This window comes from Falco cherrug, chromosome 2 (assembly GCF_023634085.1).
Source record: "Falco cherrug isolate bFalChe1 chromosome 2, bFalChe1.pri, whole genome shotgun sequence".
Lineage (NCBI taxonomy): Eukaryota > Metazoa > Chordata > Aves > Falconiformes > Falconidae > Falco > Falco cherrug.
In genome coordinates, this window is record NC_073698.1 from 2,472,556 (window position 1) to 2,486,155 (window position 13,600).

The 13,600-nt window shown below is 46.2% G+C and overlaps 1 protein-coding gene across 9 annotated transcripts in view; it reads left to right on the forward strand.

Moving 5' to 3' along the window:
* STIM1 (stromal interaction molecule 1) overlaps window positions 1-13,600 on the forward strand; it is a 106,558-nt gene that overhangs the window by 50,783 nt on the left and 42,175 nt on the right. For all 9 annotated transcript variants that reach the window (XM_055703182.1, XM_055703184.1, XM_055703183.1 and 6 more), the window contains 3 exons: window positions 4,970-5,084; window positions 9,506-9,617; window positions 10,773-10,888. In XM_055703182.1, coding sequence (XP_055559157.1) covers window positions 4,970-5,084; window positions 9,506-9,617; window positions 10,773-10,888 — 343 coding nt within the window. The remainder of the gene's footprint in view (window positions 1-4,969; window positions 5,085-9,505; window positions 9,618-10,772; window positions 10,889-13,600) is intronic.

The following is a 13,600-nucleotide window of genomic DNA, read 5'->3' on the forward strand; positions in this document are numbered from 1 at the left end:
AGTCTGTGCAACAGGAATTCCCATCGATTTGTGCTGGTTGGCAGCACGTGGAGGTTGGAGAGAGCGCACCTAGCAGTGGTACGTGTCTGATGGTAGCAGATACAGAGCTTGCGGGTTCGCAGTCAGCTGCAAACATCTCTGTTTTCTAGCATGGGTCAGAGGAGCAGGGCTGAGACGCCTGCACGGCACCAGCAGCCAGCCTTTGTCTCCAAAGACGATGCTAGGCAGTTTGGCTTACTTGCTGTGTTTGCACTGTTTACTTCTTTTTCATCTTTTCCCCAGAAGATACCAAGGGAAAATCTGTTTTGAAAGTTTCCTCAGGTGGGTGCAGCCCAGCTTCTCCAGCCTCTCGGGCTGTGGCATGCATGAACAGCTCGTCCAAGGAGGTGATGGCCCCATCCTCCATCCTCCCCCCTGCTCGTTTATAGAGGTGTTCTCACTGCAGCCAGCTCCGTCCCCTCCAGAGAGTCCTTGGGGGGTTTGTTTTGGTGATGGTGTGCTGAAGGAAAGCTGCAAGAGATCACTTTTCCTTTCTGTGCTCCCGGAGCTAAATATACAGAGCAGCAGCTGATCCCTCCAGTCCCGGTGGGAGTTGGCAGCCGTGCAGTCCACAGTGCCGGGTGACATTGCCGCGTTCCCTCTTGGTCACGAGTTAACAAGCTGGGAGGCCGACAACGTGGCCTCTCCCTGCCGTGGGTCGGCATGGCTGCCCACCGACACCTGGCCGCTGCCTACGGCGGGGGGCACCGGCAGGAGCCCCCGACATCAGGGGGCTGCCCTGCTGAAGCTGCCCGAACTTTCCTATTTTTCCATGTTCCTCTGCAAGATGGGAAGAACAGCTGAAGCTTTCAGCCGGCTGGAAAGCAAGAGAGCAGAGAGGCAGCAGGCTTGAGCTGCCGGTACCTGTCGGTGGCCTTGGTAGCATCTGCGATGGATTTGTAGAGAGCCTGGGCAGTGAAAACTTCCACAGATATTTTCCATGCCCTGTCTGATATTAAAATACTATCTCCTTATCTAGAGATGACTTCTCTTTTTTTTGTAATTGTGTTACATACTTAAAAGATCTGTAATAACGAAGGCCGCATGGTAATCATGCACTGGATGATGCATGCAGGGATGTAAATAAGGAATTATCTTTTAATCTTGTTGCGTGTGTTAGGTACCGGAATGTGAGCGATCCTCTTTCTTCTGTGGTTTCCATGTGCTTTGCTTACCTCACATCTCAGGAGTCCCTCCTGCATGCAGGGCAGTCTCAAATCTTTTCAGTCTTTCTTGCACTCCCCTTTAATTATTATTTTATTTATTCGATTTTCTTCACTTTTCTTTGGTGTCTTCTGTTTCTGGTCCATCTTCTCCTGAGATGGAAAGGGGTGGGAACACACCAGAGCACATTATTATGATAGATATGTAGCCTGTGTGAATTATGATATATCCGCAGACCATACTGATGTATTATTTTTCATTAGCGCTCAGCCTACAGGGAAAATGCCTCGCCTCCTGTAGATAGATAGCATTTGTTTCAGCTCTGATTTGAGGATGCAGGTCAAATCTAATAATCATTTTTTTACTTCGTACTCCATTGATGTAAAATTGGTTCCATTGTGCCGTTTAGCTGAATTTTTGATATTACCATTCAAAGAAAAGTCTGGAATCCCAAAAGCCTAGGTTATATTAATTTATTATAAGGAACTAACTGTATTAAAATCAATTTAACATTTATACTTACTGAATATTTCTTGGCTTGTCATGCCAGGAACAGAAATCTTTAGATGTACTGCAGAGAATATTAATATTCAGCTTATCTGTCAGTTTTGTGCAGCAACTAAAAATACTTAACTAATTATTTTATTACAGATACGTATATATTTATATATTATATATCCATAACTATATATTGTTTATATAGAAATATAAACCCAGAAATTTTAATATATTATTATAGTTACTCCAATATTATTTATACATGAAAATACTATATATATATAAAAACAAAAGCACATACTTTCTTTTATATATACCTTTAAAATATAACTGTATATGTTGTTATCTATAGTTATTTATATTTTTCTCAGTCCCTTCCAGTTCCTTTGCTCCCGTATCTACCCGCTTGCCAGAAAAGCACAGTGTGGGCAGGGCAGGTTTTTTTTTTTGCAGCTGCACTTCCAGTTGACTCTAGATGTGACAGCAGACGAGTTGCCACTACCGAGCATGATGTGTGAATTACGGAAAGGAATCCCTGGTCGAATTCGCATTGACACAGGAACTCCTACAAAATAGCAGAGACTGTTGACTTGGCAGCGTTGGGTGATTGTGGTGACCTACATTTTGATGCAGTCACATACAAGGTCTTACAGAACCAAGAAAGTGCTTTTCAGCTGGCAAACCTTCCATTGCTTGCTGGATAGTCTGCACGTTGAGGATTTGCTGAAACCCAGAAAACCCAGTTTTACACTTTGCCTCATCTTTGAGCAAGGATAGCTTCTGTTTATCTGATCATGCAGCGTTGGCTTTGTAATGGAAAAGGTTAAGTGATAACGCCTACCTGAAAATGTATATTTGCAATAATGGAACAAAGTTACAAAAAGCTAAAATAATAAATAAAAAAGAAAAATATGTTAACTGTGATTATACAGAGCAGTTTATATCCTTCCTTATTTTCTGAGAATCTCAAGTAGCTTTTGTATTTTATCTTCACATATTACTGGGTGGCTCCAGGACTCCAGGTGAAGATTCCTGTGCTGAAGGTGGTTGCTTTCTGCCTGCTCCAGCATGGCTCCCCTCCCTCCCTGAAGATCCCTCTGTAAATACCAAGACCTTGCTGCTTTTCACTGCTGTCCTTGATTCCTCCTTAATTTTTTCCATGTTTCCTGGGGCTGCTCTCTTCTGCCCATCTCTCCCCAGAGCACTAGAATAGCAAGGACCCTGTCATTTGGCTTTTCCTCTCTGTGTTTCCAGCATTATTGGGTTGATGCTCCTGTTGCACATCTCATTTACACTACCCTGCCTGCAGGCACCACCTGGCACAGTCTGGTGGCAAACTTCTGAGCATTTGCTGTTTGTTGTAAGAGGATGCATCTTTTTTAATTTTTAGGTTTATAGCTTGTGTTATTGCGTAACTATTAGAGGATATTGGAGATGGGGAGATTCCTAATGGAGTGCTTGATTTCAGCAATACTCCCTTGTTCCCTTGATGGATACTCTTGGGGTTATGGGGTCTGTCTTGTGGGGACACACACAGGTGGCATAAGAAGATTTTGATTTCTGTGCCAGGAGAGAGGGAGTACCAGGAGAGAAGGATTATTGGTGCCGTACCTATGTGTGCGCCTTGAGCAGGTGCTCTGACCTCTTCTTATGCTGATGTGTCAGTAAAGGACTCAAAAAGCAGTCAGCTGGAAAAGAACAAGCAGAATGCTTTGATGTCTGGAAGGATTGCTTTTCTTAATGAGAGGCTGAAGCTCCTAAGCTGGCTTGCTTATTGGTAGCGTGGCCCCAGGCAGAAATCTGCTGGCAGAGGGCTAGTTAGCAAAAAGGTGGCAGAAGAAAATCCTGAAACTGAAAGTAGAGAAAAATGCAAAAGGTGCAGGTCTGTAACAGATGGTGTTATGTATTAGAGGAACTCAGCGGCTCTCCTGAGAGCACCCCCCACCTCTGGAGTATTGCATCTGGTTTGGGGGTCCCCAGCACAGGACAGACATGGACCTGTTGGAGCGGGCCCGTCGGAGGCCACGGAGCTGGTCAGAGGGCTGGAGCCCCTCTGCTGTGGGGACAGGCTGGGAGAGCTGGGGCTGTGCAGCCTGGGGAGGAGAAGGCTGCGGGGAGACCTTAGAGCAGCTCCCAGTGCCTGGAGGGGCCGACAGGAAAGCTGGGGAGGGGCTTTGGGCAAGGGCAGGGAGTGGTGGGACAGGGGGGAATGGCTTGAAGCTGAGAGAGGGGAGATTTAGGTTGGACATGAGGAAGAAACCCTTCCCCGTGAGGGCGGCGAGGCGCTGGCCCAGGCTGCCCAGAGCAGCTGTGGGTGCCCCATCCCTGGCAGGGCTCAAGGCCAGGCTGGAGGGGGCTGGGAGCAGCCTGGGCTGGGGGGAGGGGGCCCTGCCCGGGGCAGGGGGTGGGACTGGCTGGTCTTGAAGGTCCCTTCCAGCCCAAACTGCTCTATGATTCTATGAACTAAGGAGATGATTGTTGTGGTTTAACCCCAGCCAGCAACCAGGCTCTATGCAGCCACTTGCTCAGTCCCCCTCATTCAGAGACTTGGGGAAGAGAATTGGAAAGGAATGTAAAAGTCAAGGGCTGAGATAAGAACAGTGTAACAGGTAAAGCAAAAGCTGTGCAGGCAAGCACAGCAAAGGAAGGGATCATACCCCGCTTCCCATGGGCAGGCAGGGGCTCAGCCATCCCCAGGGCAGCAGGGCTCCATCACACGTAACGGTTACTCGGGAAGGCAAATGCTATAATGCCGAATGTGCCCCCCTTCCTCCTCCTTCCCCCAGTTTATATACTCGGCATGACGTTATATGGTATGGAATACCCCTTTGGATGGTTTGGGTCACCTGTCCTGGCTGTGCCCCCTCCCAGTTTCCCATCCCTCCCAGCCCTCTGGCTGCCAGGGCCCAGGAAACCAAAAAGTCCTTGATTTTGTATAAACATTACCCAGCAACAACTAAAAACATCAGTGCATTATCAACCTTGGTTCTCACGTCAGAGCCAAAACACAGCACTGTACTAGTTACTAAGAAGAAAGTTAACTCCATCCCAGCCAAAACTAGGACAATGATGTAGTTCTGGTCAGAGATTAAAAAGACCAGAGATGCTGCATCTCAGTTATTAGAACTTTGCCATAGAAATTATTCTGTGACAACCCGTGGATGTAGTAATAAGGAAGACAGGTGAAAGATTTTCCTGTTTTGTTAATGCTCCTCATCTCTCTAAAAGATGAATCAAAGAATAATCCTGCTGTTTATTCTTCTCCTAGTTCTTGAGGGAGGACTTGAATTATCATGACCCAACAGTCAAGCACAGCACCTTCCATGGAGAAGACAAGCTCATTAGCGTGGAAGATCTCTGGAAGGCCTGGAAGACATCTGAAGGTAAAAGACAAACAAGCAAACTGAAACAGCCTGCTCCACACCCCTTGCCATAAAAGTGATAGAAGCTTTGGATTTCATACAACTGTGGCAGCAGTGTGTATACCTCCCAAGAAAAATAAGCTGCTGCTTCTTTTGCTGCCTTGTACAAGTACTCTTCTAGCTTCCTTTTTTTTTTGTGGGGGGCCTTTCAGGATTTCATTGGTCTTGGTACTTCCCAACTGTTAATGCTGGCATCTGAGTATGGTCATAAAGGTATAAATTCTTGTTTAGTTTCTCTGCTCCTATAAATGTGTATTAAATAGAGCCAAATACTGTCCTATTCCAGGTTCTCCTTCAAATACCCAGATTCAGATGGTATTTTTATGGGCTAATAGCATCTGAAAAATTCAGTGGAGCTGCATGGGAGTTTTCCTACATATCGCGTTTTCCTTAGAAGAAATTTGCTGAACCTGAAAAGCTCCTTAATCTAGTGAAAAGAAGGTAGAATTAAGTCCTAAAGCCGGAAGTATACATAAATACATTTGATGTAGAAATAAGCTGAAAGGTGTTGAGAAAAGGGTATTATTCATCACAGCAAGTTAACCTAGGGAGGTGGTGGAAGTGCAGTCGCTGGTGGGAAACTTCCTGAAACTTCTGAATCTTGGAAAAAAACTTCAAAGTTCACTGGTGCTTCCTTGGCCACAGTGTGTGGGTTGACCTGCACCCTGGGCATTTACAGCACTGGCTGTTTGCAGGCTTCAGGAGGGTGTCCAAGGCGGTCAGGAAAAGGCACAGTTTCACTTCTACTTTTTCTCTGACTGGAATTTGGAAGTTCTTTTTGAGAGATCTTAAACCTGATCTTTCTTCTTTCTAGTTAAGAAACTTCTTATTGTCAAATTTTGGGCTTTGTTGTGGAGTGATATTTTATCTTATGGCCAGTAGTACGAGTAAGAAAATCTTTGGTGCCTTGACAGTGAAAATGTGGGGGATGGTATAAAAGTAGCAAGTTTGCGCTTTTGCAAAACATAGGTGCATTGTTTACTGTGTGATGCATTTTCATTTACTGATTGCATTGTGAGTGGTGTGTAGATGCAGATCACATCGGTATATTGGGTCCTTTTGTGATCCGTGGCATGGACAGTTTTTGCCAGTGGCTGCCCTTCACTCTACTTGTGCTTCTCCTTTCCTCTCAGTGAAGTCTTGTTGCTCTCAACCCCTGGAACATCTTTTCTTCCAATACTTTTAACTCTTGCTCTTCCTTTCACTTAGTCCTTTCATTTCCCTCTGTCCTTCAAGATCAGGTAATCTTTCCAATCCCCATCGCTTGAAAAATTAGGTTTTAGTCTTCTGATCAATTTGTCAACTAAAGATTTGATTTCTCATTTGTGTCATGTTCTGTTTGTATTTGATTTTTCTGTCTTAGCCTTTAAATTACTTGTAAGGCAGAACGTGCTCAGTGTTTTCAAAGCACTTTGTAGAAGATACAGCTGTAAGCCTGTTACAGTCTGTCACTATCCCAGGAAGACCAGATGAATAATTAGGTACAGCATTTGAGAGGTGGTTTGAAACCACAGTGGTTCAGTGCATGGTCCTTGAGTCGTTCATCCAGGACCAGACTCTCTGTCCCATGGAGATGGGCAGCTACAAGTTGAAAATTTGTGTCCAAACCACTTAAAAGGGTGATGCTAATGATTCACTTTGTCTCCTGTGTTCAAGGAAAGCCTCATGTAATTATTCTCTTGTGTGGCTGTTTACAGATGACTTTGCCTTTGTAATGTCAGCTGGGAAAGGGTAGAAATCATTAAGGGTGGAGGAGAAAGTCCCCTGATACTCCTCAGTCCCTTAATTGCTGAGCTGCTCCCTGCTTCTGACATGCACGGGACCTGGCACATCTTTGGGTAGAGCTGCTGTGGCATAATGGTTTTCCTTGTGTTGGTGCTAGTTACCACTCTTGTTCCTTTCTCGTCATTCCCTCTATCTAAAATACATGTTTAATGTCTACTTGATAAAATAAATTACTAGTTTCTAAAGGATGCTGTCATATGGAGCCTAATCTTGGCGTTTGAACTTCAGTCATAAAACTAGTAGGACTGGGCTTGTAGGAAGGGTCTGCTCCTTCGTGTGGGCATGAAAAGCAGCTCTGAAAGGGGACCGAGGTCTGATGGCAGGCGGTGACAGGGGCAGCTATGCCTGTTTCATCTGTTTCCAAGCCACATGCTTTTCCTACCTGCTGCTGCTGCTGTTCCTGGTCACACATGTAAACTAAAAAGTTGTTTCCGCCCTCTATTTATCCAAAAATACAAAGGCTGTGGTGCTCTTAGAGGGTGCTGGATTTGATAGATGAAGCCCTCTGTAAGTATCACTCTACTGAAGCCACTGTACCAGCAGATCAGATCATTGTGGCAAGGATGCAGGGCAGGGGAGCTGCTCATCTTTGCACTTGAGTGTGCTGCCTGACAGTGCCAGCTTGTTTCTCAGTGATTTCTTCCAAAAATAAAGATCTCTGGATATGGAAGGCCAAAAAGAGAGAGAGCTTACATTGCCACCTGGCCCCATGGGTACCATCACTGCCCAGCTGGTGGGCTCTCAGTGGTCTGTGACAGTGACATGTGGTGGCTGGGCTGTCCGCCCTCGTGCCCTGCAGCTTCCCCTGCCTGCTTCACCTTTGTCATCTTGGTTGTGGCCACAGAAATCAGTTTGCTACAGTTTGTGGGCCAGCGACCATTCACTGCAGGGAGTTCCCTTAAGAGAGGGCTGTTTGCTGGCGTTGCGTTTGCTGACCTGCATCTGTGCGACTCCCTACAAGCGCATGCAGAGATGACACCTTTTCACATCTTGCTCTCCTTTGCTCAGCGCTTGGCTCTGACTGTCTACTTAGTCATCTTTCCGTCGAAGGCATTTAGCTCGCTGGAGTGAGCTCGAAGATGTTTCTCATATTTGTAGGGCAACTCACTGTTGACATTTAAGAAGTGGCTGTGCAGCTCTGAAACTCGGCAGTGCCGCAGCCCTCAGAGCCAGCAGTAAATGGGCCTTTTCCCCACTTGGCTGTTGGAAAGGGCGTGTGAGAGAGGGACTGACGGATGTTGGGCCAGAAGCGTGCGAGGTAGTGACTGTCAGCAGTGGGTGATGTACCGCATAGCGCTCTGGGTTGCTGGAGCCTGGGTAAATGGTGCAAGAGCTCAGGCCATGCTAAACAAAGACAGAAGTTGATAATTTACAGCATAGGAAACCCCTCTCTGTCCTATGAAAAAAATCTGTTGCATGATTTTCTTTGCCTTCAAACCATTGCTCTAATTGCATCAAAACTATGGCAAAGGCAGAAGCTTTATTTCCAAAGATTTCCTATCTGTGACTTTCGAGCTATATGTCAGCTCCCAAAATAATCCACAAGTCCACAGGTAAGGCAGTTAAGGAGAAAAGTTCACCTAGTTCCCTTAGGCTGCTGCACCCACTCCACCTCCTCCTCTAAATCACTTCCTCAGGCTGTTTACAACCACGTTCCTACAGCATTTCTCCATATGTGCTTTTCCTTGATTGGTACTCACGGGTCCATGGGTCTGGAGGAAGGGGTGAGGCTTTCAGAGCATGTTGCGGAGATATGTTAGCTGAATTCAGTATTTCAGGGGTTTGGGCACATGATGAGGATGATGAACGTTCCTTGTTGGGAGTTTGGAGACAGCAACATCACTTGTATGATTATCAAAGCCAGGCTGGACAGGGCTTTGAGCAACAGGGTCTAGTGGCAGGTGACCCATAGATGGTCTTGAAGGTCCCTTCCAACCCAAACCAGTCTGTGATTCTGTGATAGAAAACGAAGGGATTTCACTTGCCTGCCCAGCACTTTGGGCGTTGCCTTTCAGAGGATCTCAGCCTTGGGCCCTTCTGGTGACATTGAAAGAGTGAAGCATCACCTGCGCCAGCACTGAGGCTTCTCCTTTATCTGATGGCCTCATTGCATGTTTTTCTTCCACGAGCTGGAACCACAGCATAAAATCAACCACCTCGAAACGTTTGTTGCCAGAGGCTGCCGCTGGGAAAGCCCCAGTCCTTATGCGTGGTTTATGCGTGGTGCAGTGGGGTCTGTTAAGACTAAACATGTAGCAGCCCATCATGTCTATGCTGAATCTGTAGCAGGCCATCGTGTATAGAACTAATTAGCAAAAATAAGCATGCAAGCAACCAGGTAGAGGCTGAGGACCTGCAGGGTTGCCTGGAGTACCCCAGAGAGATTATTTCTTGTCTAATAGTCCATAGGAGTTAATACCCCTGCCCCAACTGCACTCTTAATAGGAATGTGCTTAAACTTTGCAGATACTTTTCCTTTGCTGAAAGTGATAGGTTGAGGTGTGTCTGGCGAAGTTATGCTGTTGTTGCTGGCTTGATGATTTTAGTTGTTTAGTTAAAATATTAAGCTGCTTGCTTATTTTCTACCTCTCCTACAGTGTATAACTGGACAGTTGACGAGGTGGTTCAGTGGCTCATTACCTACGTAGAGCTGCCACAGTACGAAGAGACCTTCAGAAAGTTGCAGCTGAGTGGACATGCCATGCCCAGGTCAGTGCTCACTGCATTGTCTTGTGTTCCTCTGGGATGTGCGCCAGGGAGAAAAACAGATCTGAGGCGGCTCATAACATCGTGTGCAATTCCTCAGCACGTACAGAGCCAAGGCTAATTCCCGTTCCGCTTCGGTTATGTTCAGAGGCTTTGGCTTTGCTGTAGTCCTCTCCGCAGGGAGTGGTTTAGCCCTAAGCAAGTGTGTATCTGCTGTGGGTGGAAGGAGAGGCGGCAGTCCGAATCGTGTGGTCGTGATTCCTGTCCTTGCTGGTTTGTATGCTAGGCTTCACCTGCCTGCCCCTGAAGCTATGTATTTAGAGCTAAAATCCTGATCTGGAAGAGAGCAGACCTAGGCTACATCCTGGCTCTGCCACAGCCTTTCTTCATAACCTCAGTCCAGCTGTGGAGCTTCTGTCATTGTTCATCATGCTCAGCAAAGGAGTATCTCCGCTTTCCGGGTTGCATCTACGTTAGCATTTAAGATCCCAGCTCAAGGGCTGCTGGTTATGTATCCCTGCATCGCCTGGCACTGGTATGTGCTCGTATTAACTTGCACCCTGTCATGCTCCAGCAAAGGAGACTTCTAAGCCTTGTGTTCTTCAAGAGAAACGCTGGCTGGGAGTTGGCCTGAGCTCGTAACAGGTTTGGAAAAACTCAGTGCAGCTTTTTGGGTAAAGGTTATTGCCATTGAAAAGGGATTTGTAAACTGACTGGGAAGAAGAGATTAACTGGGAATAAAGTAAGGTTTTCGAGGCAGTACATGGTCTGCAAAATAAGATGTCAAAGGCTAGCAGTACAGGTTTGATTTAAAAAATAAATTGGTGATTGGTAGGACACCAAAAGATCAGTTTTGATAGGAAATCAGTAACTTAGGTTGTCAGGATTAATGAAATAGTCATAGCCTTGTTTTTCCCTTCTCTCTGCGAGTAAAAGCCAAAGACACTGCTGCTGAACTCTTTCACAGAGATATCCTAGATCAGAGGGGACAATATTTAAGGGATTTCCTTTGTCCTGATAGCTGAAGCAGGGAGCTTTCAGGTCCTGCTCATCGTATTTCTCCTCCTGTAGTCTCCATGTTAGTAGTTTTTGGTCAGTTTTTAATCTAGATGGATATGACCCTGCCTACTTCTGTTTTTTATGTATTTTTTTTTACAGGCTAGCAGTGAACAACGCTACCATGATGGGAAGTGTTCTGAAAATGACAGATCGAAGCCACAGGCAGAAGCTGCAGCTGAAAGCTCTGGACACGGTGCTTTTTGGGCCTCCTCTCTGTAAGTACCATAATTCAAAGTCCTTTGGCTGTTCATCAAGAGGATCTGTGTCTGCCGAGTATCCGACAGCAAAGACAGACAGATCTGTGTGAACCAAACTTTGCCCTACATAGCCTCACCTAGGTAAATCATCCCTGGTGCGATTCCCCTGAAACAGGAACAGGTTGTCTCTGGATTTATCGGAACAGCTCTGTAGCACAGAGGCATCCTGCCTGCCGGGCTTACGTTTCCATCTCTGCCAGGCTGCTTGCAGGGGTGCGCTGTCCTGCTGGCATCTCCCATGTCCGTAGGGTAGAACCTTCCTGTCCTTCCTGTTTGTTGTGGTGCTGACTGCGTGTTGAGGTTTGCAGTGGGATCTGTTGGAGCTGGAGGGAAGCTGCTGCTGGGGACCTGGGGCTCCCTCGGTGACTCAGGCTGCAGATTACCTGCCTCTGGATGAGGGAAATAGCAACAGGCTGCATGGGAAGGCGTTTAGGATGGATGAGAATGAGGGACTGGGTTCCTTTGATGGTGATTATAGGCGTCTGTTGGCAGAATCTCAGACCCCTCTGATGCTTATCTCGGCAGTGCTCGGGGTTCTCCTGTTGCATTCATTCTGTCTGGCTCATGTCTGCTGTCTATTAAAGGTACTTCTGTCTCTCTCCCTCTTACTCATGGCTTTCTCATGAGCTTTGGGTGCTTTTGTGAGGTGAGCATAAACCTTGCTTGATCAGAGCCTGTTTCTGCTTGGCATCCTGCAGGCAGGATGCGTCTTTACGGCAGGCTGTGTTGCCTGTACAGGATTTGAGCCCTCTTATGCAGTACGCCTCTTTCCATTTTAGTTGTCGTGTGTCCCCTGTGTGGGAGGTTTAAAATGAATGCGAAAAGGTACTTTCTTACCGTGGTGCAAATGCGGTAGTCTGGGCGCAAATTCTGGCCCCAGCTTCGGTTGCTGGCAGTCGGAGGTTTACAGCACCAAAAATACCAGTTTGTGCTTCCTCTGTTCTTTGTGTAGTATTTTAAGCATCTGCAACTGTCTGTGGCTGGAGTAACAGATAGGATATACCTTTGCTCTGCGAGACACGGATCTGCTAACAATCCAATAGTGAAGTTCAGGTTTGTCAGCTTTTTTCCAGCCTTCCCTTTCTGGGCCGCCCAGCACTTGGCCGATGGGAAGTGATAAGGTGCTTCCATTATTTCTTAAATTTTTTTTTTTTTAAAGTCCAACTGTTAGTACAGTCTTTTTTTGTTTTCAGTCTGTGTCCAAGTTCCTGAGAAAAGGTGCAGTGAAGCAAATCCTGGGGAAAATGGCTGCGTAGAGTAAAGCAAGTGAAATTCATGAGGCTTGGTAGAGATGTAAGCTAAGTGAAATAGAAGCCTAGGTTACACAATCAGCCATTTTGGCTTCCAGTTATTAAAAAACACATGTTCATTCAGGAACAGTTTGCTTTTTTTATTTATACTTGGTCTGTGTTGCAAGCAAAGCTTTTTGGTTGGTCAGTGGTGGTGGAGACATGGTGGATGTGTGGCTGCTCTCACTGCTCATCGATAAAGGCTCGAGCCCGTAACTCCAGTACTTTTGGCGGAATTTTTCAGGCAATTCTTGGATACTTTGTAAACCGCAAAGTAAATCACTTGTAATAGCTTAATAGCCATTCTTCATGTTCAAGGTGCTCCATTTCACCATGCAGCTGTCATGGCACTGGAATATGAACCTGCTGTGGTCACACAGATGAAGGTGTGCAGTGAGCTGTCCTCATCGGGCTGTTTCAGATCAGTAAGGGTTTGTTACAGATTTTGCGGTCTGCATACGTACGTGTTGGGTGTATGAATAGAGGAAATATACCTTAATTTTTCAACTGAAGTAGAGATTTAACACTTTTTAGAAGGTAGTATTTTCTGTTTTCTGGTCAACCGAATGGGTTTGTCTCCCGTTCATACTGCAGGGAGAGGTGGTTTATCTAAAACATGTTCCTTAAAGAATGGCTTGCGGAACAGCCATTAGCAGTGAGCAGTTCTGGGAAGTACTCGGTGACCTTTTAAGCTGCAGGAGCAGCTTTGGCACAGTGATAGATTTAGTGGTTTTGGATACATTCCTGTTATGGTTCGTTTCACATGGTCGGTGGCAGTGGTCTGCTGTGATCCTCCCTGTTGAAGCTGCTGGCAGTGGTCGGTGCCTCCCAGGTGCAGGATTTCAAGGGTTTGTCTTTTCCCGTGACATGGGTTTTTCTTATCTCTTGAAGATACTTTATATTCGCCACAGATATAAAAGCATTACAATAAAATAAAATAAATTAAAATAAAATCAGCCTAGATTGGAGCACCGTGATTGCTTCCTGCAGACTCATAAAACCAGAGACATCTCCTCCTCGGTGGGCGTTGTAGCACACGTACCAAGGTATAGTTCCACGGGGCCGTGTGAAGCCGGGTGAAGCTTTTTCCCATCCTGGGGCTAGAAAGCTTGTTCTCTGATGTCTCCTGTAATTTGTTGCAGAGGCTTCAGCAAGCATCAGGTGGTTGAGTGGGGCACCTGGCCAGGTTCCTTGCTGATCAGTAGACTCCTGTAACTCTGTGAGGTCTGTTTTCCTATGCCAGACTCCAGACGTGCCATTTCCTACTTCAAACAGGTCTGCCCACTTGCAGGATTGCGGCTTTGTAATTAATTCTGGTGCGAAGGAGTATGGTAAAATTATAATCTAAGCAAGATGAAGCGATTGCTGCTTCTGTGTCTGT